Source organism: Phaethon aethereus (genome assembly GCF_964289735.1).
Source record: "Phaethon aethereus genome assembly, chromosome: 7".
In the NCBI taxonomy this organism is placed as follows: Eukaryota; Metazoa; Chordata; class Aves; order Phaethontiformes; family Phaethontidae; genus Phaethon; species Phaethon aethereus.
This window is the reverse complement of record NC_138583.1, coordinates 11,273,313-11,300,585: the sequence shown is the minus strand read 5'-3', so window position 1 is coordinate 11,300,585 and position 27,273 is coordinate 11,273,313. Positions and strand designations below refer to the sequence as shown.

At 48.0% G+C, this 27,273-nt stretch overlaps 1 protein-coding gene across 1 annotated transcript; it reads right to left on the bottom strand.

Annotated features, from left to right (window-relative positions):
• Positions 1-4,513: 4,513 nt before the first annotated feature.
• SNCG (synuclein gamma) lies at positions 4,514-20,815 on the bottom strand (the record flags this gene model as incomplete). Its single annotated transcript, XM_082001955.1, has 5 exons — positions 4,514-4,534; positions 5,575-5,820; positions 14,570-14,697; positions 15,571-15,612; positions 20,695-20,815. 5 exons carry the CDS (start codon positions 20,813-20,815, stop codon positions 4,514-4,516), a joined length of 558 nt encoding a protein of 185 aa, XP_081858081.1.
• Positions 20,816-27,273: the final 6,458 nt, after the last annotated feature.

The following is a 27,273-nucleotide window of genomic DNA, read 5'->3' as shown; positions in this document are numbered from 1 at the left end:
GGGAGAAAAGTAGATCTAACTGATCTACAGGTGGTAACATTCTCCAAAAATGATCAGTCAGCTCTGCTTCAAAGCATGAGCTCAAAATAAGGCCAGTATGTATGGATTTCTTTACCTTCTGGTTTCTGAATCTTGAGGCAACATCTAGGTGAAGTGTCTGGTTTCCATCGTCTTCTGGAGCACTGAAGACTGAAAGCATGCTTAGATACTGGGATTGTTGTGGAGTCTCGCAACATCCTGCGGCTTCAGTATTAGGAAAGAAAAAAAATTGTCTGGTCTTTAAATTAGAAGGGATAATAAAAAGATGAGAAAGGCTTGACTACCACCTTAAGAGCTGGCACAGGGCTAGTGAAAGAAATAGCACGTCCTATCCCAGGAGGGGCTAGGAAAGCTGAGTGTGTGAGCTGGGCTGTAAGCCGAGGGTGAGGTCTACAGGACAGCTTTGTGTATTTTTCGAGGCACACCAGGGGGAGGGAGTGCCGTGGTTCTACCCTTCTGGCACGCAGCCGTGCTGCCCACCCCACCTGGGGCTCAGTGGGGGAGGTGGAGAAGCCAAGCTACCGAGCTTGCTTCCCTCCCATGCTGGGACCCACCCGAAAAAGCAGTGCCAAAGCTTGACAGAGAAACTGCGCCGCTAACAGACCTGTGCAAAGTTGTGCTGGCAGGGTTTAGAAAGCTCAGTTTTAATCTGAGTTTTTTCTGATATGCTATTAACAGTACGGAGTATCTTGTGATTTGGTAGGGTTTCAATGACTTTAGGAAACAGTTAAGCTATGTTTCAATATAGAAAAAAGTGTCAAAGAGATGAGAATGTGGGATTGTATGTATTTTATGGAGAATAGTATTTAAAAAAACAGCTGTGGAATTAAAAACATAACATGGAATGCACGTTGAGATAGTCGGGAGAGAGCCACTGCTTTCTCTTCTGCATCCCAGACACCTTTGAAAAGTCAGGCCCTGCATGCCCTTTAGCCCTTGGCTAAAACGTAGTTGGGAGGGAGCTCTCAAGGGCCATGAACTGTATCGAAACAAATCAGTTAATAAAGCTTAACTGCAGCTTTACATGGTAAGTAAATTTTGCTGTTACAAGGGGAAAAAAACCTGTTTTTCAGCATTTTGTTGGTGACCGGTATGGTAAAGTTCACAGAATCACAGAATCACTAGGTTGGAAAGGACCTTCAAGATCATCAAGTCCAACCATTAATCCAGCGCCACCATGTTCCCTAAACCATGTCCTGAAGTGCCACATCCACACGTTTTTTTGAACACTTCCAGAGATGGCGACTCCACCACCTCCCTGGGCAGCCTGTTCCAATGCCTGACCACCCTCTCAGTGAAGAAATTTTTCCTAATATCCAATCTAAACCTCCCCTGGCACAACTTGAGGCCATTTCCTCTTGTCCTATCACTAGTTACTTGGGAGAAGAGGCCAACACCCTCGTCGCCACAACCCCCTTTCAGGTAGTTGTAGAGAGCGATAAGGTCTCCCCTCAGCCTCCTCTTCTCCAGACTAAACAACCCCAGTTCCCTCAGCCGCTCCTCATAAGACTTGTGCTCCAGACCCCTCACCAGCTTCGTTGCCCTTCTCTGGACATGCTCCAGCACCTCAACATCCTTCTTGTAGTGAGGGGCCCAAAACTGAACACAGCATTCAAGCTGCGGCCTCACCAGTGCTGAGTACAGGGGCACAATCACTTCCCTACTCCTGCTGGCCACACTATTTCTGATACAGGCCAGGACGCTGTTGGCCTTCTTGGCCACCTGGGCACACTGCCGGCTCATGTTCAGCTGGTTGACAACCAGCACCCCCAGGTCCCTTTCCGCCGGGCTGCTCTCCAGCCACTCCTCCCCAAGCCTGTAGCGTTGCATGGGGTTGTTGTGGCCGAAGTGCAGGACCCAGCACTTGGCCTTATTAAACCTCATACAGTTGGCCTTTGCTCATCAATCCAGCCTGTCCAGATCCCTCTGCAGAGCCCTCCTACCCTCCAGCAGATCAACACTCCCACCCAACATGGTGTCATCTGCAAACTTACTGAGGGAGTACTCGATTCCCTCATCTAGATCATCTATAAAGATGTTGAACAAGACCGGCCCCAGAACCGAGCCCTGGGGAACACCGCTTGTGACCGGGTTGAGGCAACACGTGGCAGCGGCTGCTGCCGGCTCGTTGGATGGCCACGGAGGTCTGAGGACCCAGACTCACGTCGTTGGGGACAGACTACGGCCCTGCTGCGCCTGGCACCGAGCGCTGTCTGGCCACAGCGGGGTTAAATTAGCAGCTTGTGCGAGAGTGGTATCACACATACAAGGTCCACTTAAATAATTCACAGGGTGAGATGTGTAAAAGAAACTCTTGATCGCCCAGACCATGGCCTGTCAGCACAAAATTATCTGGCTAGTGTTTGCCTCCGTCAGCTCTCACCCGGGCCCGGGGGATTCCAGGTGCCTCCCTTGCCAAAGCACGTTCTGCTGCTGGGTGTTTTCCGACGCATCTCCTCCGTCCTTCCGTTTTTCAGTTTCCTCCCACCACCTCTCGTTACGCTTGCCCGAACACTCATTAAAAGTACAGACTTCTTTTCCATGCAGTGAACCACACAGACGTACAACAAAGTTTAGCTGAATAATTAATAATCTTTTGGCTCTTTTATGACAGACCCTTCTACTTCAGGAGAAACAAGCGTTCCCCTTTCTCGCCTCTGACAAAGGCCGCTCGGACCGGCGCTTCTGCTCTCCCCGGGGAAGGGATGGGGAGAAGCCGAGGCTCACCGAGCCATTGCACCGGCACAGCACTACCCCGTGGCCGCTCACCGGCGCGGGGTGCTCCCGTGGGAGGAAGGCACGTGTCCCGAGCTCTGTCTTTACGGTGTGATTGCTTCGTGCGAGGTGCACAAGCACTCCTCCGCGCTCCGACTGCAACGGGGCTAGACCAGACCTAGGCAGCGGCTCCGGCAGGGACGTGCTGAAGTAGCAGACTCCAGCCTTCTGCCACTGGGCGCGGGCGGTATCGCGGCCCTTCGTGGCCTCTTACCTTGGCCTCCATTTTAGTTATTCTCTTTAACTGGCAGATGTTTTGCAGGACATCAGAAAAGAGTATGCACATATTGGATGTAACTTCCTTTGAGGGGCCTCGATATCTCTTCTACAGCTCCCTTTCCTTGTCAATCAAACATCCACTCGGATGGAAATCCTGTGGTCCCTGCAAGGCAATGCTTTACGCACGCTGTTAACGCGTGAGAGAGGCTGATACCACACTTGCTAGATGCTTCCATGCTACAGCAAGTATCTCCTGTAATACCTTCCGTAGTCATCATCACTATGCAGCTTAACGGTCTGGCTTTGAAGCAGCTTAAATCTCTGCAGTTTACACTGGCTTCTCGGGGACTTGTGGGTGCTCTGCCTGTAGGGCAGAGATCTCTTTCTAGATTCGTACTTGACATGCTTTAAACTCATCCTTCATTACGTACAGCAACGAGCTTGTGGCAACATTTTCCCGTTCTCTTCGTTTGTGAATGTGGAAGGTCTCAGCTGCTCTCGCTCAGCAGCTTGTCCGCAGACCGACTGACTGCTGTAACCGGTGCCGGCCCCGGTGTTCGCGTTGCGCCGGTAACGCTGCTTTGGCACCTGCTCTGGGGCTCACGCGTTTCACAGCAATCCTGCCCGCTCCCGCCAGCAGCGATGCGCTTCTGACCGAACAGGTCGGTGCCAGCCACGTTTCTTTAATTCCCGTCTAGCCGCTCGCTACATCCAGAAGACATCAGGGTAGAATTTTCAAGCTCTGGTATAAGCAGGAAAAGCTTACAAAACAGAAACGGCAAAGAACAAACGCTAACTGAGCTCAACATGACTTTCATGTTCCGTTATAAAGCCGCCTTTTTTCCAGTTTCCCCCTGACATTCTTAAACGTGGGGGGGTATTTAAAAAGTGAAACCTCTATTTTTCAGCCCTGAGAGAGAGAAAGCTGGCCTACCTATGCCATTGACTCCAGCAATACAGTTTTTCATTATTCCCCATCTTTTACATCATCATCTAAGGCCCGTACAATCCTGAGATCCTTCTATTTCTAATACCACACTTTTACAGCAAGAGTTCATCAGTCTGGAAGGATCAACACCTAAAACGTACAAATAAAACTGACAAAACAAAAAACTTGTTCAAACACTTTTTTATTAGTTAAAAAATATTTCCATGATACCTAGAGATCCCAAGCGCCAGTGCAGGTGGACGCGAGACACGGATCAGTGAGTCCGACCAAAACACGCGAAGCGAGCGGGTCGGGGAGCCACGAGGGAGGCGGGGAGGGAGGCACGCACCCCAGTACACGCCTGCACTTTACTTACAATCAGAGGAGTCTGGCTTACATATATTGTACGATTGGTTTATGAGGCAAGTGAAAGACTACAGAGCTGAATGCGGTTAGTCTACGGAGAGCGGGATTTTCCTGTTGCAGTGTCAGCTAATATTTCCACGTATGCTCTTGGAATGCTCTCATTTGACCTAGAAGTCCCTAAGTTGATTAATTGCCTTCATTTTCATCCTGTGAGAGAAGACAGACAGGAAAACAGTTAAACGTTTCCAGGGGAAAACATATATTAATAAATAAAATTAGGAGAAAAATCAATGCTGGCAGTCACCACATAAAACCACATAAACAGCTACAAAACAACGAGGACCCTATGCAGTGCAGAAAGTACATGAATTGCCCGTCCCTTCGGGGAACCAGACACGTTCCCGCTGTAACCCAGACCTCCGGGGAGAACGAGGGTGCGATTTCGCACGTGGTGGAGGCTGAGCTAACGTGGGGCCAGGCTGCCCGGTACCGGCAGGAGCGTCCCGCGTTCTGCCGCCGGCTCTGCCTCCCGCCCCGACACGCCGCCCGGCTTAGCCCTCGTGCAGCCACGAAGTCAGTCGGGTTAGCGGGGCTCATTTTTGGGACGGGCAGCAGGAGGGAGACGTCTGGCGGAAGGTGGTAGGTGCAAGCTGAGGCTTTTGGGAGCTTCAGGCACCATGAAGAGAGTCTGAGCTTCAGACAAGCCAAAAACTGAGGAGTTTGGGTGCGTGTAATACGGCGGGGCTTGTGGCGTGGGCAGCCAAAGGCCTTTGGACTGAAATCGTAAAGGAAATACCCTGGGGGAAGCGTTTGTCACCTTAAAGCATCCATGCTGGACAACAAGAGGTCAAACTCCCTTGTTCAAGAGCTGAAATTGGTCCAAAGACTGGCATTTGACCCAGGGCTTCAAAAGGACGTTGCAGGTAGAACAGATCAAAAATTGATAGCCAATTTAAATATAGAAAAACCTAAAGAAAAATCTAACTTGTTATCTAAAAATCTATAGAAAAATCTAATTTGTTATCTAAAACTCTTCTGAAGCATGGCCGCAACCAGGAAAAAGCCATTCCATGTGATGACAAAACCACAGAAAAGCATTAAATATTATATGTGCATTTATACCACAAAATCAGCCCCAATCAGGCAGCCCTTTACAACCTGCCCAATCTGCGGCGAATTCTTGGTCCCAGAAAAGGAAGTGGCAAAAGCGAGAACCGACGGGCTCGGGTTTTCCTCGAGTAACTCACGAACGCGGGAATACCGATGGGCCCCCGGCGCGGCGGATCTATAGCCACGGAAAGCAAAGGGGAGGTTGTCCTGGGGGCAAGCGGCAAGGCAGAAAAAGCCCACATGCGGTCCCGAGAGCCCGGAGCGGCGGGGAAGCCGGGGCCGCGGCATCGCCTTACCTCTCCGCCGCCGCCCGTGCTTGCTGCCGGGGCCCCCTCTCCTGCCGCCCCCGGCTGCTCCGGCGGCTGCGGCGCAGCCAGGTCCTCCTGCCAAGTCACAAGCGAGATGTTTGTCCTTACCGCCACATGCAGAGTCATCACCCTAATCTTAGCCAGACTATTCGAGCAGACTGCGCGAAACGGGTTTGAGCATTAGATACACGCGAATAAAATCCCGGGTTTAACAGATGGCAAATACCGCTCGAAATCTATTTTTTGTGCAGCTTGTTAGAGCAGATATCTATGAAAAAGCAATTCAATTTCTTACAGCCTGGTTTAGGGTCTTTTTCAGACAGAAAATCAGTTCTTTTCCTGAAGTTTTCTTTCCCATCACCAAGGCCAGAGTTTTGACTCCCTCAGCGTGAAGCAATGTGGGAGGAACAAATAAGTTTTTCCCCAGTGTAAGACAGATTATGCCTAGTCCTTCCCCACATTATCCTACTCACCCTAAGCTCTCATCGTATAGGCTAATACTCATTTCAGCTATAGCAGTATTGCGGTGGCATTAATGTCATGCCTCAGATAAAATGCCATTCTCAAAGGATAAGCTTTGCTTTGTGTTTGAAGCCCAAACACTTTCACAAGCACTTTGGGCTCTTTTAGCTCCTTGCCCACATCCTGCAGCTACCTTCCCGTTCAAAGAAGAAGAGAAAAGATTTTATCACCAGGGAATTACTTCAAACGTGATTTGGCCACGTGGGAAGAGGAGACAACGTTCCTGACAGTACTGGAAGTGCACAGGGGATGGACAGAAAGCAGAAACGCACCTTGGTGGAGTCAGTCGGTAAAGAAATAGCAGGACCTCTACAGTCCAGCCCCGAATCACCAGGGAACTCCACCAGAATTACAAAGCTTTTCTGTTCCCTTTCAGCACACATGGCCAGCAGTATCCCTGAATTTTTACCCTCTTTTCCCACGGCCACCACAGAAGGAACCTGAGACACGTATACGATGTAAAGGGAAAGTCAATTTTACATGTGAGGGAGATTTATCATTTGAATGTCAATATTTTGGAAACACGAGGCCACCATTTTGCCTGGTGCCGCTGCTGATGCAGTGCAAAATCAAATGTCCCTGTCAAACCTCCTGTAAACAAAACTTCGTGGTCCGTGTGTTTTGGGGGACACCACTCCTCATTTGCATGCATGTCCTTGTTTTCCTGTCCACTCACAACTGCTCTCATCAGTAGGAGAGCATCCCTGCTGCTTTTGGGACTGAATTAGGGAGGAAAAGGTGGTGTGAAATAAAAAGGAAAAACTAGACATATTTCACAGAGTTACAGAGGCATAAGGTAGATCCCACAGAAATTTAAGCTGGAAGTTGGACTTCAGATCCATTTTTGGCAGGAAGGAGAGCCGGGAGATGGAAGCGCCACAACCTGGTTTTCCTGCCGTAGGCTTCCTGCTCTCCACGCAATCTACCGTAGGAGACCAATCCGGCAAAGAAAGAAAATGGCCAACAGACGAGCCACAGCCCAGTACTGCCGTCTGCCGCAGCTCCAGGCATTGCCCCCAGCTCCCTGCCGAGAGCCACTGAGCCTGTTTAAGGGAGCGCCCCGCGCCGGCGGCGTCTCCGCAGGGAACGCACAGTGCGATTTTTTTCTTTTTTCCTAAGAAACGTGCCCTTAACTTGTGTTGGCCAAAATGATTCTTTGCTGGTATCAGCCCGATCCGCATTAAGTAAGCCCAGGTAACCTAATGACATCAAACCGCGCACATCGCGGACACCGGTTTCTGGTTGCCGGCGCAGCAGGGACCCGCGGCTGCTGGGGAGAGGCCACCGCTCTGATGGAGCCACTTAGCCACAGCCTTTCCGAAACGAGGGACCTCTCCCGTTGTCGGCAAACAGAGCTCACTACTCTGAATTTATGGAGGCGGATCCGGCCTCAGGATCCGGTCCGTGGCTTTGAAACACTTCACATGCGTATAGGGCCATACAAAAAGGACTATAACGCAACAGTGCACGCTAGGTCAAAGCGGGTAAATAGCCTCAAATAGTATTTTGAAGCTTTACAAGCAGTTTTTTGGACTGCTAGGTGGAAAGAAAAGAAAGCTGCAATGCCAGCCGATGACAGTAACTGCAGCAGCAGGGGCTTCGTAGGTTTTTTGCAGGTGGAGTTACCAGCTGCTCTGTGAAACCATGAAGGTGAATCCAAGGCGCTGAGCTGCGCCGGGAGAACTGGGGGACAGCTCGTAGGGACACAAGGACAAGTGCAGTGCACCCCATCTTCCTACAGGGCAAGACCACCTACTCTTCCTGTGGGCAGGGAGCTCAGCTCTGGCAAATGTGGAAACAGTCAGGGAAAAGGGGATCGCTTCCTCAGGACCATCCTCAGCAGCAATGGGTGGGCTGAAGAACCCCTGTTCAGCTATCGTGCTGCTTACTATACCCCTGAAATCGTGCTCTCTGCCAAGACTCTCTGCTCCCGAAGGATAAAAGTGACTCATCCATCTATTTTTAGAAAGGGAAGCAACCGTGTTTCTGGAGAGCGTTTCTAAACTGCGGTGGAAGAACCAGCACAATTGCAGGATGAAGAGGTGTCAGGCCGTGCTAGGGACGTTGTCTCACAGCCTTTTTCTCACGCGCTTCGCGCCCTGCCCAGAACAGCGAGCGTGAGGTGAGGAAGGGCTGCATTCTTCAGCTGGGCGTTAGCAGGCTGGGGATTTCGGTGACTAGTGAGGAAAACAATATCGAGAGGAGGAGCATGTGATGGAGGGGTCTTCGCTTTGGCTCGCTGAAGAGCTAGAAATTCCTGGGTACCAACCCCAGCTACAACACTGACTCACAGCGTGAGGATGGGCAAGAAAGCAGGGTGAAAATCCAGCTTCCCTGGAGGACAGCGAGAACTTTGCTGTTCCTTTCAGGGTTCATCTCCTCATTAAAAGGGATAAAATGTTCTAAGGGAAAGGCATGTTGCAACCACGAAGTAATTAGTAACGCTCCTCCTGCTCTTAAACAGAAAGAGGATTTTTTTTTTCTCCTTCAGAAACTATGTATTATCTTAGTAAAAGTACTGAAAATGAAAAAACTGATTTAGCTTTTTATGGGCTGTTTTCTCCTATTTTGGGGGGGCTTGAATCTTTTTGGCTAGAGAAGAGAGAAAAACAAAGTAGTTTAACATAATAGTTAAGTGAAACACAAGACCTTAGAATTCATTACAGGAACACTATACAAGTTTTTAAATATTTGTATATACAAAAATATATATTTATATAGAATGTATACACTATAGAAGATTTATATATATAAAATACAATATTTCACTAAGTTTATGGAACATAGCTACACGTTCACATATCACTAATGAAAAACTCAACAAATTAGGACCTGACATTTATAAAAATACTCCTGCGCAATGTTAAGAGGTCTTAAACATAGCATGCTATAGGCTTCTGGGTTCAGATATCTTAATATGTTTTTTAAAAACAGATATTAAAAGTCTACAGATTCTGAAAAAAAAAAAGAATTTACAATTTGATTGTTCAGATTTCCCTATTTCACAGGTTCTGTGAAATTCCCTTTTTCAGCTCAGCGACTGTGTTGTACATTCCACTGGATGTGTCCATGTAATTCCATATAAATGGAATTTATATTTTCATCCATGTTACATTATAGGCCAGTGGGTTTTTTCGCTGTCCCCAAAAATTCTGAGATAAACAACCTTATCAGGATTACCTTCCCTATCTAACAGAGAAAGCATGCAGAGTCTAAATGTTGCATGCTGGAACATTACTCCTCAAAAACTCAACAAATTCTGTGGCAAGCAAGATTTCTTTTTTTATTGTTAGTATTTTAAGGCTGTAAAACCAGAGAGGCAGCCTAACCTGCAACAAATTTAACAGCCCGCAATGGGACGTCAATTCCGTAAGGCGGAGAAAGGTTCGGCCTCCCGTAGGGCTCTTGACCTTGGGCGCTGGAGCAAAGGCAATGCTGCTTGGCAGTATCCCCAAACCACTCCCTTGTTACCCCTCAGGCAACCTGACAGGTACTAAGGACGGGCTGTCTTGGATGGGTTTCAGGCTGAATGTGCTCAGAGTGATGCTGACAGCTCTAAGAGGTCAACCCGTGACTAAAGCGACTGGACGCACCGACAGGACAGACAGACGGGCACGCAGGATTCCTGTCTCACCCTACATATCCAGGTGGACTCTCGGGGTAGCTTCGTTTTCACCCAGCTCACAGCCAGACTCTCTTAGGCTTTCCTGGGGCTTTTTCTACAAATAATACATATTTAATAAAGTTGAGATTATTATCCTGCAGGATTACAGGGGCACAGCCTTTACCCATGAAGGACACACGGAGTCTTGTAGAGCGTAAGGCTGCAGCAGCGCCACTAACGCAGCTATTCTGCATGTGAAAAATGCACTCACGAGGCTGAGCGCGAAGCGCAGAAAAAGCGCCTGTGGCAGAGCAGCCCACTCCACGCCGCTCCTGCAGTCTCCCCTGCTCCATGGGACGCTGAAGGATACCATCGGGGTGCAACATGGCATCAGTGAAGTGCAGTGAAGCTTGAATAAAAGGGGAAGAGTTTCGACTATTTCTTCTTCTTAATTGTAAGGTAGTTCGGCTGTTGATTTCCCTGCTCCTCCCGCTCAGCAGCTCTGCCCTCGGCAGCCCCCCAGGCACCCTCGGCTGCTCTCTCCTAGTAGCACTCGCCCAGCCCAAAGTAACTCAGAGAGGTCACTCATCAGTTTCTGTGCGACTGCCTCAGCGCCGGTTGCATCGTAGGGCTTAAGCGAATAGAATTAAGGCCATGAACGTCAACTGTTCGTATTCAAAATGTGCAGTTGTCAGGAAAGCGACAAGCCACGGTACGGGTGCGGTACGCCTGCGCTAGATCAGGCACAGAGAGAAACGATGTGATCCAACGAACGCGCCCAGCGGTTGCACATAACTGACAACTGCTCAACTAATTAATGGAGTGAGATAAAAAAAGATCAAACCCAATTCAAAATGACAGAGCCACGAACTGACAACTAAGCCATATGAAAACAGCCTGTGCAAATAGATCTAAAGGGAAGATTTAGGTGGAGGGCGTCGGGAAGCATCAGCTACTGGGGAAATTCCTCCAGTCCCCCAGCGACATTTTGTGAGAGCGTGTGTGTGTACATGTTCATGAGCTTGTTCCCAACCACGTGGTGTCTGCAATGCAGCAAACTTTGTGCTGTGTCATGCAGACAAAGAATTAATCCTCTTCTAAAACAGGGATATTTAGTGGGTGGTTATCTCACTGAAATGCCTTAATGTCCACTCCAGGGACTGGGATGGGTGCAAAGCCACAGACAAAACACGTTACCGATGGGTCTCATTCCTTTGCGTATCAGAAAAATCAGAAAAAAGATCATAATCTTTTAACTTAGATATTTTAAAGTCAATACTTAAAACCTCCTCCAGATCAGTCCATACTTTCTTGTACTCAGTGAGCAGCGACCAGGCTGGTGCCAAAGCCCTACTAGGCGATGCCAACGCTACTCGAGGCTGCTCTCATCTGGTGCTTGGCACCCCTCAATAGGCGTGGAGTTACTTCAGCCCCGTTTCCTTCTGCCTGGCTCCGAGTGCTCCCGCCGAGAACAGCAAGGAGCAGCGGGCTGCCAACCGCCCCACGTCTGTCCTCGTTTCAGTGTCTGCTGTGTTCTGCAAAGGGCTGAATTCTTCCCCATGGCCAAAGTCGCCATCCGATACACCCGCAGACCTCAACCGCCCCGCGGCCGCCGTCCCTAACAAACCTTAATCCAGAATCCTTAAGAGTACCCCACTCCTTGCTAGTGTGTGCCTGCCACTGATCCCAGCTGTCCAACGCACAGATTAGATGTCAACAAGCTCTCCGTAATTGATATTAATACTGGGAACACCGAGCTGGGGACATGCCTCCTGGGCCACTCGACTCCCCAGATTCGAGTCACCCCGCAGCACTGCGCAGTGCCGTGTATTCACACAGATCCCCTGGTGCTTTGAACGGCCCCTCTATAAAGTCGGCAGGGAACAACACCGGAGGTGGGTGGAAACAGAAATAAGACGTTAGTGACTGCTCTTCGCAGTCAGAAAGAAGGAGGACGGGATAGAGCATGAACAAGTCTCAGGACTGGATCTAAGAACTCGCTCAAACTTCAGGGGCTGAAACACTTCTGTATAATTCCAGGATTGCAAGATTATAACAGTAGGTATTTATTTTTTAAACTTCTAAGTGCTCTACCTTATCACTCTTCCCAGTGTATCTCCAGTGGGTCTCTCGCACGCGTTACAGCGCCCGGTGCTGCTCTTGGCAGCCTCTGGCTGTATTTCCATTAGCAAATTGTGCAGCACAACAGGAGCAGACCTGGAGAGAAAACAGCCGGTGCCGAGAGCCCAGCACAAGCCCCGCACTTCTTCCAGGGCCCCGCTCCGGAGCAGCTCTGGCTCCATGGCAGTTACCCATTAGCAGCTGGGATGCACTCCGTGCGCATATGGAGCTCAGTCTTCCGCGCCATTGCTATCCAAAAGGGATCCAGCAGCTGCAGCTGAAGTACGGTGAGTGAGGATGACTGCAAGATTTGCACTCGTAACCTAAGCTTAACTAAACCGGTAGAGTAGGTGGCCCCCCTCTTTCACAGAAACAAACATTTTTCCTGAATTTCTTTCTCCTGTGATTTCTTTTGCTTTGCTTTTCTCCTTCTGTTTTCATTCTGCTGCCCACCTCTGCAATTTGGCACAACACCACGGTACTGTATCCAAAGCAGTTACCGGCTCCCTCGCTTAGTCTGCCTGTTGGCATGTGACACATCCCACTTTTTTATTTCTTGATCAATCCCCATTTTAACTCTAAGCAGGCAGACACGAACGGAAGATGCCGGTGTGACTGTTCAGATGCTTAATGCTTTAATCCTCTAGAAAACTCACAGCTTTTGTGCATTGCCTGCAGTCTGCATAACCCAGAACCATTGTTAGGGTGAAGGAATTGCTGATTTTCTACGGCACTACCTGTGCAAGGATGGAAACAGGTAACACTGACCAGTTTGAGCCCTGAAATTAACACCTGTAAGTTGTAGCTCCTCAGTCCTTCAGGGGAGACTCTCACTTAGGACAAAAGGGAAGATGATTGCTGCTCCCCAGAAGGGGAGGCACTCTGGTATCTGCAGGACAGATTCCTTCGGTCAGCAAATTCCTATCTCTCCTGGGTCAACCACCCCGCACCCAGTCAGTCAAAAGGGAGGAGGGGGTAGTCTGGCCCCATGGAATTAGGAATCACTCTTTGCACTCCTGCAGCCAACTGCTGTTCCCTGTGGGAATAGAGATTAATCTTATCCCAAGGGCTTAGCAGAACTTCTGTATCTGCCCTTTTCACGTGCTTTCAGGAGGACATTTTGCATCACTTGTAGCTGCTGTTCTCCTCTTTGGTTTGGCTGTTCTCGCAGGAATTATACGGTGTGTAGAATTTTTGTTTCACAACACAATGTGTTTATGTGCAGGTCAGGAAATTCATGAGCCAACTGTTTGAACAATTAAAACAATTTTGGCCAGCCCCACTTTGCTTTGATTCTGGGTTTGGGTTTGTTGTGACTCATCTAGCTCATGTCGCTATCAGCGCCATTGACCACAGCTCTCTGAAGAGGGGAAACGCAGCCGGGCTTATCAAAGAGCTGCCAAATATTAGCCTCATGTACTGTACGAATAGTTGCTGCTTGTTACCACCCTGCATCTTTCATAATGATCCGCTTTGCCTTCATCTAGGGAGCTGTTCTGCTCCTTCACATGCCCCTTAGTCCCCTCACTTGAAGCAACCCAGTTTGTCAAATTAGGCTGGAGGACAGAAGATGCCTTGTCTGAATCTGGCTTAATCCGTGCACAATTTGGGTCACGCGGCCTTTATCAAGGCTGTTGTCAAAATCAGCACAAAGCAGAGCAGGAGGGTCGGGTCCCTGCTGGGACCAGGCTTTGCCTGAATTGCTGCTGCCCTCTGCTGCCTGCAGAGCTGCCGGGGCCAAGGCCAAGGCTGCGTCTTGCAAAGGCGCTGGCCAGGCGCGAGGGCAAGCGCCGAGCTCCCGCTCCTTCACAGCCCGCACATCCCAGAGCGCCGGCTCCGGCCAAGACGCTCACTGCAGCCTGGCCACATTTCTACCCAGGTCCCAGGGAAAAATGCTTTCCTACATTCATAAGAAAACAGGGAGCCGGACTCTTGCCAGCAGTGCCCACTGACGGGACAAGAGGCAATGGGCCAAATTGATTAACGTGCCCATCTGAACACGAGAAAACACTTCGGTTTTTTTCCTGTGCGGATGATCAAACACTGGCACAGGTTGCCCAGGGGTATTGTGGAGTCTCCATCCGTGGAGATACTCAAAACCCAACTGGACACGGTCCTGGGCAACCTGTTCCTGTTCACAGAATCACAGAATCACAGAATCACAGAATCACTAGGTTGGAAAGGACCTTTAAGATCATCAAGTCCAACCATTAATCCAGAACCACCATGTCCCCTAAACCATGTCCTGAAGCGCCACATCCACACGTTTTTTGAACACTTCCAGGGATGGCGACTCCACCACCTCCCTGGGCAGCCTGTTCCAATGCCTGACCACCCTCTCAGTGTTGACCTTAAAGGGGTTGGACTAGGTGATCTCAAGTGGTCCTTTCCAAACTAAATCATTCTGTGATTATATTAGGCATTATACAATAATATTAAGCATTATATAAAAGCAGATATTGCTGAAAACCTCTCATTGAATAAGTAAAACTATCAACTCTAAATATTTGCAGGTATTTTAAGCATAATCCAAAGATGACTCTTCTGTCCTGCACATCACCAAAGAAAGAAACATACCTTTTTTACAACTCCTGTAGTAGCCGCGATGGTCTCTGCTCCTTCTACAGTCTTGTTTGCCACTGTGTTCACGCTGGCTACTACAGCTTCTCCCACCACATTGGCCTGCTCTTTGGTCTTCTCAGCAACTGGGATTTCAACAGAAGCAGAAAGTCAATGAGCTACGCACTGCCAAAAGGCTTCCAGATTCATTGGGACAATAAAATGATTGCATCAAGGTAAGAGAAAAAAAATCAACCCTGGTACAGTCCTTATTTGGATTTTTTATATGAGATCCCATCTGAATTTAGAGCATGTACGTGAGGGTTTTGTCTGACTCAAAATGCTGCTCAGAGAGCAGCACTGCAGCCTGTCAGTCTTTGTGGGCAACTAGAGAATGGAAAATTTGCTGTAAGATAAGATATGGTGCAAATGAGGTATTTTGCATTGCAGACTGCGTACGACCGCTCTCTGGGTACCTTCTGTTTGATTTAATACACCTGGGTAGAAAAAAAAAAAGTAATCATCACAAAATTCTCTAGGGAAAGGTCCATTTATCTCTCTTCAAGGCAGTCCATACAGCTGCCCTGCCTTGGAGCTTGGGATACCTGGAAGCATCCCTTAGGGTCCCGACTCTGCGGCTGCCTGACAGGAGTCTCCTAAAGGCCACAGTTTTGGCAAAACAGCATCTGATGCAAGTAAATCCTCTCTGCATGCCAAGGAGCACTCTTGACATTCTGAAATGTCTAAATTGCCGTGAATCATCTGAGTCTGCCAAGTAACATCTGTTAGATTTTTTTTCACCTGCTCTACTGATTAAATATTATCTCCCATCCATGTGCACTGCAAACGCCAGACCCTGATCCATCGCTCCTGGCAAGATCCTCCATTCACCAAATGGAAGGTCACGCAGATCAGCGGTGTCCCTCAGAGACCTTCCATTTGGCAGGAGCGGTGGCCTTATCAAGAGGTCCAGCAACACGTCGCAGATTTCCACATCTCTCCCAGGGCTGCGCTCTTACCTGAGGTCACGCTTTGCACTACGCCTTCTTTGGTTTTGGTACCTGTGAAAGGAAACACAGGGTCCATCAGTGCTACCTGGCAAAGAACCCCCTGGTTTCTGGACACGGACGGCTTTCTGTTTGTACGAGGTGCAGCAGGGAGCATGGTGCTGCCGGCACCTCCAGCTACAGCACAAGCCATTTGCGGGGCCGGCAGGAGAGACCAGCTTCCTTCCCCAATAAAGTCAATGAGTACCTTTGTGTCGGGAGCTGGATAACTTCAACTGCAAATTGTCTGAACATGCCTAGACCTGAAGAATCTTGACTATATCTGCTGAAGTACAAAAATTGTCCCTGGAGTATTTTCAAACTGAAAAGAACAATTGAGTGGAAGTAAATCAATGTTAAACTAATTGTAAAAATGAATATACATTATGTTACCTGGTAAAATCTCACCTACTTCAGTCCTTCAAAACAAGAAGTCACATCCATGACTCTCCCCTGCCTTTCAGCAGGACACTTGGCTGCAGCGGTCATTTAAAGCTTCATTCTATGCCTCTAATAAAGACTCTGGAGAAACTTGAGGCTGAGTTTACAGAACAACCACCCACCTACTACATACCTACCTACTAGATTCCCATTTCAGTGCCCCAGACTAGGTTGTAAGTGCCTGCTCGCAGTGATACACAGAACGCAAATGTTTTTATCTCAAATTATGAAAGTACACCATGTGTTTACTTCCATTGTAATTTATCTTGCCGTTCTCAAGGCAGAACAGCTAACAGGATGTGAGGGCATTCAGTTTGCAACACAAGTAGCCCTTAAGGAATAATTAACCTCTGTGGTTTTCCTCCAGGCTTGAAGTGACCTGCTATACAGCTCTTCTATTTGTATACTGCAGCACATATGTTAAATCATGTGGTAGATGGGCAGCCCGCACAGTAACTAGATGCTTTTTCACACTACAAAAATAAAAGATCAAATTTATCTCTGTTGGAAGTTAAACACACACATGCCAAAAGGTTCCACTGGCCCCACTTCACCGTGTTTTGTAAGTCACGTGCACCTATACAGGTTCTTTTCAAGTTTCCCATACTGGTACAACAAAAGGATTTTTATGGCTAACTAACTGTCAAAATGACAGAAACGGAGAGCCAGGCAGATCTTTAACTCCAGAGGTACTGGAGCATCCATGGGTGTGGTGGGAGAAATGGGCTACAGGCCACATCTCGTTCTCATTAACAGCCTGAAAAGCCAAACAGGTGCAGCGCCCTGATAACAACAGATCCAGCCCAGCTCTGTTCTGCCCGATACACGTTATGTAGTATTGAATCTAATTCTCAATTGTTGATTTATTGTGGTGGTTGTCATACTTGCCTGGGGCAGAACAAAGCCGTTCTGCTACAACATGCCCTCGACATTTCACTCCACCCTCCCGAACTGCGTTAAAACTGAAGACGTGAAATCCTTGTACTTGCTACTGCTGTAAACTGCAATTCCTAAAGATGCGTACGATACGTGAGCACGGCTGTAACTGGATTTTATAGTGACGGCCACGCTATGCGAATGTGTCCAGAAGCACAGCAGTGAGCAGCGCAGCCGTAAGTCTGAAGCCGTGAACGTGAGCTCCTGAGCGGGCCAAACGCAGGCACCATCCTGCTTCAGTTTCCCTCCCAGTGCCATCCCAGTGAAAGACTGCCACAAAACTGATTTGACATACAAGATCTTCTCACGTCAGACACAGTTGTTCGAGCTTAGCCCTTCTTTGCTGTTTTTTGGTCAAAGAGCAGTTGTTAGGTAAGCAACGTATAGAATTTGCTGTACTGGCCTTGCTTTTCAGCAGCAGTTTCGGCTTTGCAGTAAACACGCTCAGTGAGACAAGAGGTGTACCTCCATGTGGTTTCTTTACCAGACTTTTGATTTAAGATGACTATCTGGGCTCGATTCTTTTGCAGGGGGAGGGGAGTAGGTGGGTGCCACATTTTCTGATGGAAAGTAATTCCAGAAAGGAGGGTTGCAGGTAGAAGAAAAACACCCGGATCCCTTTCACGACAGAAGCGATAGCATTGGGAAGTGCCACCGCAGCAGCCTGAGGAGAGCTCGCCTCAATTCCTAACCCCGTCTCCTGACCACACCCAATGACTCAGGCTCAGCAGCCATTACACGCCACACGAAATCCGACCTTCCGGCGCGCACCCTTGCCAGCAGCCCGCATCTGTTCTATCAGAAAGCAATCACCTGATGCTCAATCTCATTTCACTCATTAGTCCTTGCCTGCGGCTTGTGTACACAGAATTAAAAGTTCAGGCGTCCTGCCTCTTCGGAGTGCTGCGAGCCATCTGTAAGAGCTTTGGTATCGCAAGGGTGCGACCGAGGCGGCGGAGGGCTGTGCGGTGGGAAAAGGTTTGCAGTAGAAAAGGATATTATGATGTGCTGCAGGTGCTGCAGGAGTTCGTGCTGGAGTCACTTCGTTTAAGCAGGGCTCGGTGCGTCGGGGCTTTCGGCGACGTGCATAGTCGAAAGCCGTTCTGCAAAACTGGAAGTGTATTCTTTCTTGAGGCTTCCTGAATTATAGCATTAAACAGTACTAATGACCTTATACTCAATACTCTGATGCAGCTTTGCATTAACGTCATTAACTAACTTTGGCATCACTTATCCCCCTATTTAAACCAAATAAAAAAGACAGCCGATCGAATCGACTGCTGGACACACATTAACCGTGCAAGGATCCACTGCCACCCCGGTATATCCGCAGGCTGTTACAATTGGGAGAGCAGACTGGGATTTTACTAAGTGCAAAGGCGGCCCATGCTACAGGACTTCTCTCACTCTTCCCGTGCCCCCTCCTCTCCTCCCGACACGGGGTCGGCAAGCCACGTGCTGGGGCAGGAGCACCCCACGCCGGTGACTCCCCCGGCGAGGGCAGCACCGCCGGCTGGCCCGGCCGGCAACCGCATTGCGGCGAGAGCGCGGCAAGGAGGCAGCTCCGCTCCGGCGCGGGCTGGGGGATCCAACCGGCGTGGCTCAGAGGGGAGGGATGAGGTGGCCGCAGTGCCCTGACGGCACCGTCCACTCCAGGCGGATGCCTCTGAATGAGCATTATTTTCTTCTCCTGGGGCAGCAGCAAGGGACTCACCAGACGTGGTGGTTGTGCCCAGACACCCAGAACTCTCCTTGGAGGGCCAGCGATGAGTTAACACAAACCTGAATAGAAGTCAGGGATCCACTTCGTCCGTCCTAGGCTTTGGGTATTTTTCCTCCCTTTCCTGATGTTCTGAAAAGACCCTCAAGCTTTTATACAAGTGTTATTTTCTCATCGCATCCAAAAATTCAGGTTGTGTCACACAACACGCTCTAGACCAAGCTGCTGGGATAGGGCTCTGCGAAGGAAGGAGCTGGGAAGGAACAGGTCGGGTCTCTGCTTAACCCTTTGTGGGGCAGAGTGAGAAAATGCAGCACGAACAACATGCTAATTCTCATTGTAACCGATATACCTGGCCTCCACCTTCTCTGCTTATTTAAAAAAATCAATTCTCTGGGCTCATCAGCATCTGGCCTTTTCCCTTCCTGCCTGTGGAAGGCTGGATCTTCCCCAAAGGGCTGAGCATCATCGCCCAGCGTGCAACAGGAACGGAGCCAGCCCCAAAGCCAAGCGCTATCCGGTGCATGACAGGGCAGGAATTGGCAGTATACAAACCTACCAAACTGAAAAAATAAAAGGAGAAAGGACTTAATCTTCACCTTGATCCTCATCTGATCCTCATTCAGAGATTTAGGTTTTAAGAAGGCTTTTAGAAAACTTTACTGAAAAGGATAGAATCTCATGAGCGGGCTCTGTACCTCACGGCTGTGCAAAAATGAAAACCAGGTCACAGTATGGAGACACACACCACGACTGAACCGAGATGTGAGGAATTATGTATAAAAATTCAGAATAACCCTTTCCGACATCACTCAAACCAGGACGCAGCTGGAGCAGTAGCGATGCCACAGTTTGACACCTAGATGTGACGTTTTGCAGGCTGGTGTTTCAGTTACTGCGGTTAGTTTAATCGTTTACAGGGATGCTCTCTACCTCTTTTTCTTGCGAGTCAGCTTCAAACTGCAATGTGAACTGTTACATACGTTCATTTACAGCATGCCAATAGCTGAGTATTTAAAATTTCAGGATGAAGATATTACCAGATCAGCTGCACATAAAATTTGTACTTCATTTGTAATGCACAAATACATGCCTGTAGCTATTGTCTGTGGAGCTGATTTAAATGTAGTAGCTATGTACAGCTGGGGACGTTGGAGCATGACAGCAGGAAGAGCCTGCATGTAAACTTTCCCACTAAAAACACCCCTCCCACAACTAGCAACCATAAAAAGCCGCACGAGGGGCAGTAACCGGCAACGAGGTATTCAGTCTTGGGAACCTAAGACTTTGTAGACTTCGTAGTATCTGGAATATCTGGCCATCCAGCCATATAGCTGCATGCGCTAGGCAGCGGAGAAAGCGGGTGTCGAGGGTGACCTTGAAAGGAGCGATTTCTGAAACAGCACATTAACTGTGAGGCAGCAGGACACCCGTCGTGCTGTTTTCCAGGTCCTGTCCTTGGGGCAAAATGAATCTCGTAAAGCAAGATGAATGCGTGCCTGGGGAACGAAACAGGTCGGTGAACAAGAGAAGGATTTCAGGATAAAACGGCATGTTTGTGGGGAAACGGGTGCGTCCTGCAATCCCCACTTAATACCGCCGCTGGGTCCTCTCAGGGACCGCCGCAGCGCGCGGGTGAGGCGGACACCGGCAGTGCTCAGATGCTCCGAGAGCAGTGACCCGCCCTGCAAACAGCCCGTGACCGTCGTAACAGAGACCTGCCACCCGGGCACCTGCTCGCACCATTGCGCTGGTTCTGCCCCCCCGGAAGCAGTGGCCCTGTCTAGGTCTAATTTACGGGGCGGGAAACTGAGGCACGGGGAGGATGTGGCACCCCAGGCTGGCGCAGCGAGGCTGTGGCAGAGCCGAGGATGTTATCCAGACCTTCTGCTGTTCACTCCCGAGCTTTAGCCATGATATCATCTCCCCAGACTTTCTCAGAGACAATCTACGTGGCAGTGTTCATGCTCAAATGCAGATTGAAAATAGTTCTCTCTTACCTACATATATCACCCCTTCTTTAGTTTTCTCTGCAGCCTCCGTCACTCCCTGCTTGGTCTTTTCTGCAGCAGCCACCACACCTTCTTTAGCAATGGAGAAACCTTTCTTAAAGACATCCATTCTTGCTGCTTGCTAGGGTGTTACCTGGGCGATCTGAGCGAGGGACAGCAGCAAAAAGCACCTCAAGAGCGGGACTGCGATACGCAGCCTTACCCTCGGCAGATACTCGCTTTCTCTGCCGGTCTCTGCCTTTGCTCTTACTCCTCCGCTGGATGAAGGCAGTGTGGCAAACCTCTCAGCCTTTGCCGGCTCTTATTGACGAGGCGCGCTGCAGCGTAGCCAATGCCTGCGAACAGCCGATACTGAAATATTAATGATACGGATCTGCTCGGGAAGATTTAAGAAGGGAGGGGGAGAGGAGGGGGACGACATCAGTAGGTAAGGGACTGTCTGGAAAATATCCAGAGAAATAAAGCTTTAAAATATGCTGCAATGCTCTCACTCAAGGATGCTCTCGTGTGAAGAGGGAGAGTTTTTATCTGAAGCGCTGAGGTCCTGAAAGGGCATCTCCCCGAGGCCGCGGCAGGCGGCAAACGCGAGCTCATTCCCCGAGCACCTAAAGCTGGCCGCGTTTGTAGCAAACAAACGGGCTTGGGTTTCTTGGTCTGGCAGTTACCAGAACCCACCCTGTACAAAATGGTAACAAGAACATTATTTCTGTTAAATACGGCGAGAAAAAGGGAAGCAGCTAAAGCTGGTGCTCAAGTGAGGGGAGCTGGGACTCCCATTCGCCACGTTTGTCAAGTCTCAAGGCAGTCAGTATAAATGATGGTTTTTGCTCGACTGCACATCCCATTACAACAGTTCATTTCTGAAAAACCAGATGCCTGTTGGGGGAAATCCTGTTTCCTGTTTGTTTTTCTGGGTGGCTGTAGACAGAGCCCTGCTCTGCCGCTGCAGAGTGAGACGGCGTTTTACACCGACGCCATCACTCACGTCGGAGGTCTGTGCTGCAGAGCACAGCGCGGCGAGAAAAACACCCACAGAAGACGATTGGGAAAACCTTACAGTTTGCGTAGAGGATCCATCCAGCCTCAAGGCCTCGCTAGGAAAAAATACCAGAACATATGATCATTAATCACAGCTGGATATCCTAACGTGCTTGAAGTTAAACTCAAGCTAAATTGTTTTCTGAAGTAAATCCTGACTGGCCCATGTCAGCTCTCGTCCCACTAGCAAACTGAAATTCAGTGCAAGCACCTGTAAAAGCAATTGCTGGTGCAACAAGGTGATTTTTTTTTTTTTTTTTTTTTTTTAATAGTGCCATATCTGAAGCTACGGGAGCCATGGAGCACTGGCCCCTGAGCGCAAACCCTGACCAGCTTTGGCTGGTTTTCCTTACCAGGCAAACAGAATACGAAATTCAGCGGTTTAGCTGCATTATGGGAGGGTAGCACACCATAACGTCTCGAAGCGTAGTGGTCTGTAAGCCACTGTGAGTGTCAGACGAGGAATGTCTACACAGAAAAGAAAAAAGGCTGAATAAAAATGGCATGTGGCATGTCTGCACATAAATCTCCTTATTTATAAATTAAGAACAAATTTCTATTTGAATGTAGAGGAGCCAAATCTCTGACAGACTAATACATTTATCAATTGTTAATTAAAAAAAGTGCAAGACTCAGAGGAAGGCCATCACAACATATAAATTATTATAGGACCTCTCATTGCTCTGGACTGTTGCAGCAAGGAGTGAAAAAAAAGGGTTTTTTACCATCTTTCAAAATTTCCTTTAGGTGGCTGATTGACCGCTACCCAAAGCGCACAGCCGGTGCTTGTTTCTGCTCCCAGGCTATTCTTAAATTGAAGATACCTGCGTCCCACTGTGCCACGCAACCAGCGGTTTAACCTAGCTGCTCTTGGAGTCAGTCGCAAGACTCCCATTGATTTCATCAGGCGCAGGGCAGGAGTCTCGTTTTTACCACATTTGGTAAAAAGTGACTTTACCATCTTTGGGAATTGCTACAGGGCCCGTTTACTTTTTCACTAGGCTTTGAAAGACCATTAAAACAGAGAACGGAGCTTCCCAGGGTTATGGGTTTTACTGGTATTTTCAGAATGCCTAGGCTGATAAGGCCGAGAAGTGTATTTTGATTTTGTTAAGCTATTGTTCTGCCACTGTGATTTGTACAATTGAATTCTACATATTTTGCATTGCTATAAAAGGTAACAAATACATGAAATATCAAGCCATCCTGGGATATGAAACATGAATCATCACCAGATTGAATTAGCCAGTACTTGAGTGGGATACTCCTTTCCTGCCTTCTCCTCTCCTGATGACCTTCAGAAAGAGCTCACAAGAGGCATTTAAATGCCGCTGGATCCCTCCCAAGGCAGCAGGCAGTTTGCACGGGCATTGTTTTACCTTGGAACCCTTTTAGGAAAGCTCTGGACTCAAGACAACATCATAGGTGATCTATATAGGGCAAGCATCAATAACAGCTCCTGAGCGATTGCCACCGCACGGCAACTGCGGGACCCTATTTCTATCTAAGCGGAGGATTCAGTCCTGATTTGTTGCCAGTCCTGCCTCAGGCAAACCTAACAACAGGAGTTAATGTAAGCAACCTTGGCTTTAAGATTTTGCTAGGATCTCAACTCTGTGCCTGGTAAGTTTTTCCTTTGTATTAGATAACAAAACCAGCGGCTAAATAGAAGCTCCTCCAGCGGGCAATTTGGAGAACCCAACTTCCTATCTCACCTGGCAGCAACCTCTTTTTCTCTGTTCTCTACCTTGGGACACTGGGGAGAAGTCAGTTAAGCCAGACATGAAGTACCCATTTTTTTCTGTTGAGTTTAGTTCGTATCACTTTGCAAACAAATTCGTATCACACAAACATTTAGCTGATCTGCAGAATACCAAAAGACAGCCTTGTCTTGACTTGTGCAATGACAAACCATCCAGCTGATGTTCATTTAAAGTCTGAATTCTGGCTGCTCAGGCTTGTCCATCGAGTCTCTTGCTGCATAAGACTGTAGTTTTGTGAAGGTCTCCGAAAGGTGCGGTCCCTCACCTCCCATGCGCCTAAACCCCTCTCTGGGTGTTGGTGGCCAATACCTGGAAGCAGGCCTGCGCAGCGCCTGCCAGTAACTCTGGAATACGGGCAAGACAAGTCTAACTCAAGTCTACCTACTCCCAAAGCACAGATACAAGGGCAAGACAAGAATGCAAAGCAGAACTCAAGATTCCCTGACCTTTTTTCCTTTGTGTCTGCAACAGAATAAAACAGGATTTACTTAATTTTGTGTCTCTTCCTTCTTTAATTTTCCCGGTTGCAAGTTTCCCCGCACAGAAAACCTTAACCTTGCCATTTAATGATGAACTTATGCTGGAGACTAAGAGCTGACAAAGGCACCCGGCTGGATGAAAGGAGTGGGATTTGGCCAATTTTATTGAAGTATTTAAATGGTGTACGCTGTTGTTTGCAAGACAGGTAAGGAAAGGAAAGACAGACTGCTTTGGTGGCTGGTAAATATCCTTTGTTCAGGAAGTTTTTGTATGGAGAATAATATTTACATTAACAGGATCAAACCTTGCTCTGTATAAACAGAAATCCTCCCGCTCCCCTCCATTTTTGAGAACTTAAAAATGCAGAAGGGAGAACTGTCTCAGGTCATTCATTTTCATGCCCTAATGAAAACAAGCAGTTCTGTCTGACATCCTCTTGGCAAACCGTTTAGGACTCGAATCCGTGCATGTACGTTTGCATAGTTAATGAGTAATTTCCTCTCCCAGGGAATGAATAGCGTGCCGGCTGACGGACGAGCCATTTTTAAGGCACGCATACAGCGAGCAGAGCGCTGCCAGTACAGCAGCCTTCTGTGACTGATCTCTGCCATCGAAAGCCATTGATAGCTTTCGAGCAGGCTAATGAAAATATAGTCAACAAGAATTCATCTTCTTCCTCTGGCGGACAGACCACTGAAAGGAATCGTTTCCTAGCCCAGCAGCCCCCACCCGATACTCCTCTCCCCGTGCTCCCCTTCCCTGGAGCTGCTGCACGCGCATGCGCGCGCATCGGCAGCGGGCAGGGAATGAGACAGCGTTTTCCAGATCTAAAAACCGATGCCTCATAAGAAGTTATCTTCTCGCTGTGCAGCTATCAACAAAACTGTCCTATTCATCTTCCCAGACATAAAATATGTTAAGTTATTCAGTCTGCTTCAGAGATTTGGAGCTGGGATATATGAATGTAAAGCAGCATACGCTTATTAAAATAATTCCATCTTTTCTTGGCTTTTTAAATGTTTTTCCAAGGCTTTTTTTTTTTTCTTTTAAATACACAGATTCTGAATTTAAGTCTATAATTAAGAGCGTTATGGAGCAGGCAGTTAATCTGGGAAGATACAAAAGAAACAAACAAAAATCTGAATCTATTAATTGAAAATTTAATTTCTAAGGGCTCTTCCTCCAGAGAGACACCGACTGGAATAGCCAGCGCGTTTGCTTTCCAAGTACGTACGAGCCATTTATCAAGCGTGTTGTTTGGCAGCGTTTACTGTGTGGTCACTCACCTCCCATCCAACTGTAGCTGCAGGGCTCTGACTCTAAACAAACAGAACGAGGCCAAAATGAGATTTTACATCTTCTGCAGATCATCCAGAAGACGGTGCTGGTATTTGACAACTTGATTATGGAATTGCAAAGAGGACATTGAATTCTCAGGCGAGCAACACTGGAGGAGTCAAGAGTGGCCTTTAATGGAAATGGTTCTAGTTACCAGACAAGGCAAGAGTAGTCCTGACAGCTACCTGCAAGATCCCAGGGCATACCGGTTAGTCTGGTGTAAATTGCAATATCAAATTCTTCAAGACTACTTCAAAGTCTGAAGACTAGTTTGAATAGTTTGAAGAAATAGTTCTCAGAAATACTTGGGGGGAAAATATTCTCATGAATAAGGGCATGGGAAAAAAAAAGCCACTAACGACTGGTGACTAAGAGTGGAGGAACAATACCTGTCACCTGTCAAATTGAGTTACCAAAATAAAGAGTGAATGGGATGGGTTTTTTGTCTACCTGTTCTGAGAACTGCTAGAAACTTCCGAGAAGTATCAGGGCAGCTCCAAACATCTCCACAGCGCTATTATCACGTCACTTACTGACAGGGTTTCACGTACTTTTTTGTTGGAGTAACGCCTATTTCCAAATAATTTCCCAAACTATGTTTTAAATTTGATTTATCTCACCCATTTCTTCCATTCCAGCAGCGGTACCCAGCTCTGTAAGGTACACCAAGCCTGAATGAGGCAACTGAAAAGTAAGATAGCTATTGATGTTAGTTGGTGCACGGCTGCTTTTTCATCTAGGAGGTACCTCCTAGAAGAGACTGACCTCAGAAAGCAATGAGCAAATGGTTACAGCAAATGACCTTGTATGTCTGTTTTCCCTAGTTCCATGCTAAGGCACCATCGCAAAAAAAAAAGGAGCCAAAATTGTGGTGTATCTTGCTGCTAAATAGGTACACTCCTCTTACCTGTCCCTCTACAGATGTTGAGGCAAGAAAACTTACAGCTCAGTCTGCCAATAAATCTGATCTTATGAAAGAACCGTGTACCACGAATATGTCAATCAGAACCCCCAAATCAGAACAGCTATTAGACAGAACCCTCAACTAGTGTTCAGTAAGGAAGGTCGCTTGAATAATTCATACCTTCCATGTGTCCATGGCAGCATCCTATGCTATGCCCATCACAAGGGAAGAGACGTCAGTCCCCGGCGTGCTCAATATTTTAACATCTTTCATAACTGCTACCAAAAAGTCACGCAAAATTATTAACTCACAAACGGCTGAGCAATCTGTGCCTCCCGACTGCTGCGCTCACAGGCAGCACCGTTACAACGGCCCAGAGAACGGGTCCTTGCACCTGAAGGAGCAGCAGGTGCTCCCAGCCAGGAGGGCGGCAGAGAAACATCGCCCCACCACTTGGGAGGTATCACATCCACCAAGAACAAAGATTTTATGGATGAGTTAATCTTAAGTGGCAAGGTATATATTGAAAGACAAGCCCAAAGGGTTTGGAAGTAGGTCACAAGTGAGACAACTTCAGTATCTGTAGCACAAAATCACTTTTCTGCAAGCCACGATCACACAGCAGTTCGGGTTATAAGCCTGTCGTTTGTTTTGTCTCATGTTTGTTTCAGTTCCTTCCCAACAATGGGTCTTATTAAGTAAACAAACACGATGCTTATGTCACATCCAGTTACTTGTAAGAAAAGCACATTCGTATGTGAAACATGGCACATAGAATATTCACAGATTAACAGGTATTATAGCAGGATGCACACAATTCTGAAATAAAAACAGCAGGAAGGAGAGGGAAGTTGCTTATTTCTTTCAGTCTTCAGGCCAGAACTTGTGATTTCATCTCCCTGGAGAAGTGACTACAACAGCAAGAGCAGGTTTTGCCCTTAAAATTATCAAAATCTCTCTCTACCTTGCCTCACGTGCCACTGTCGCTGCCCTAGGGCTTAACTGCTCTTACACAGCGGTGTCTGTCACCCATCAGTAAGGGCA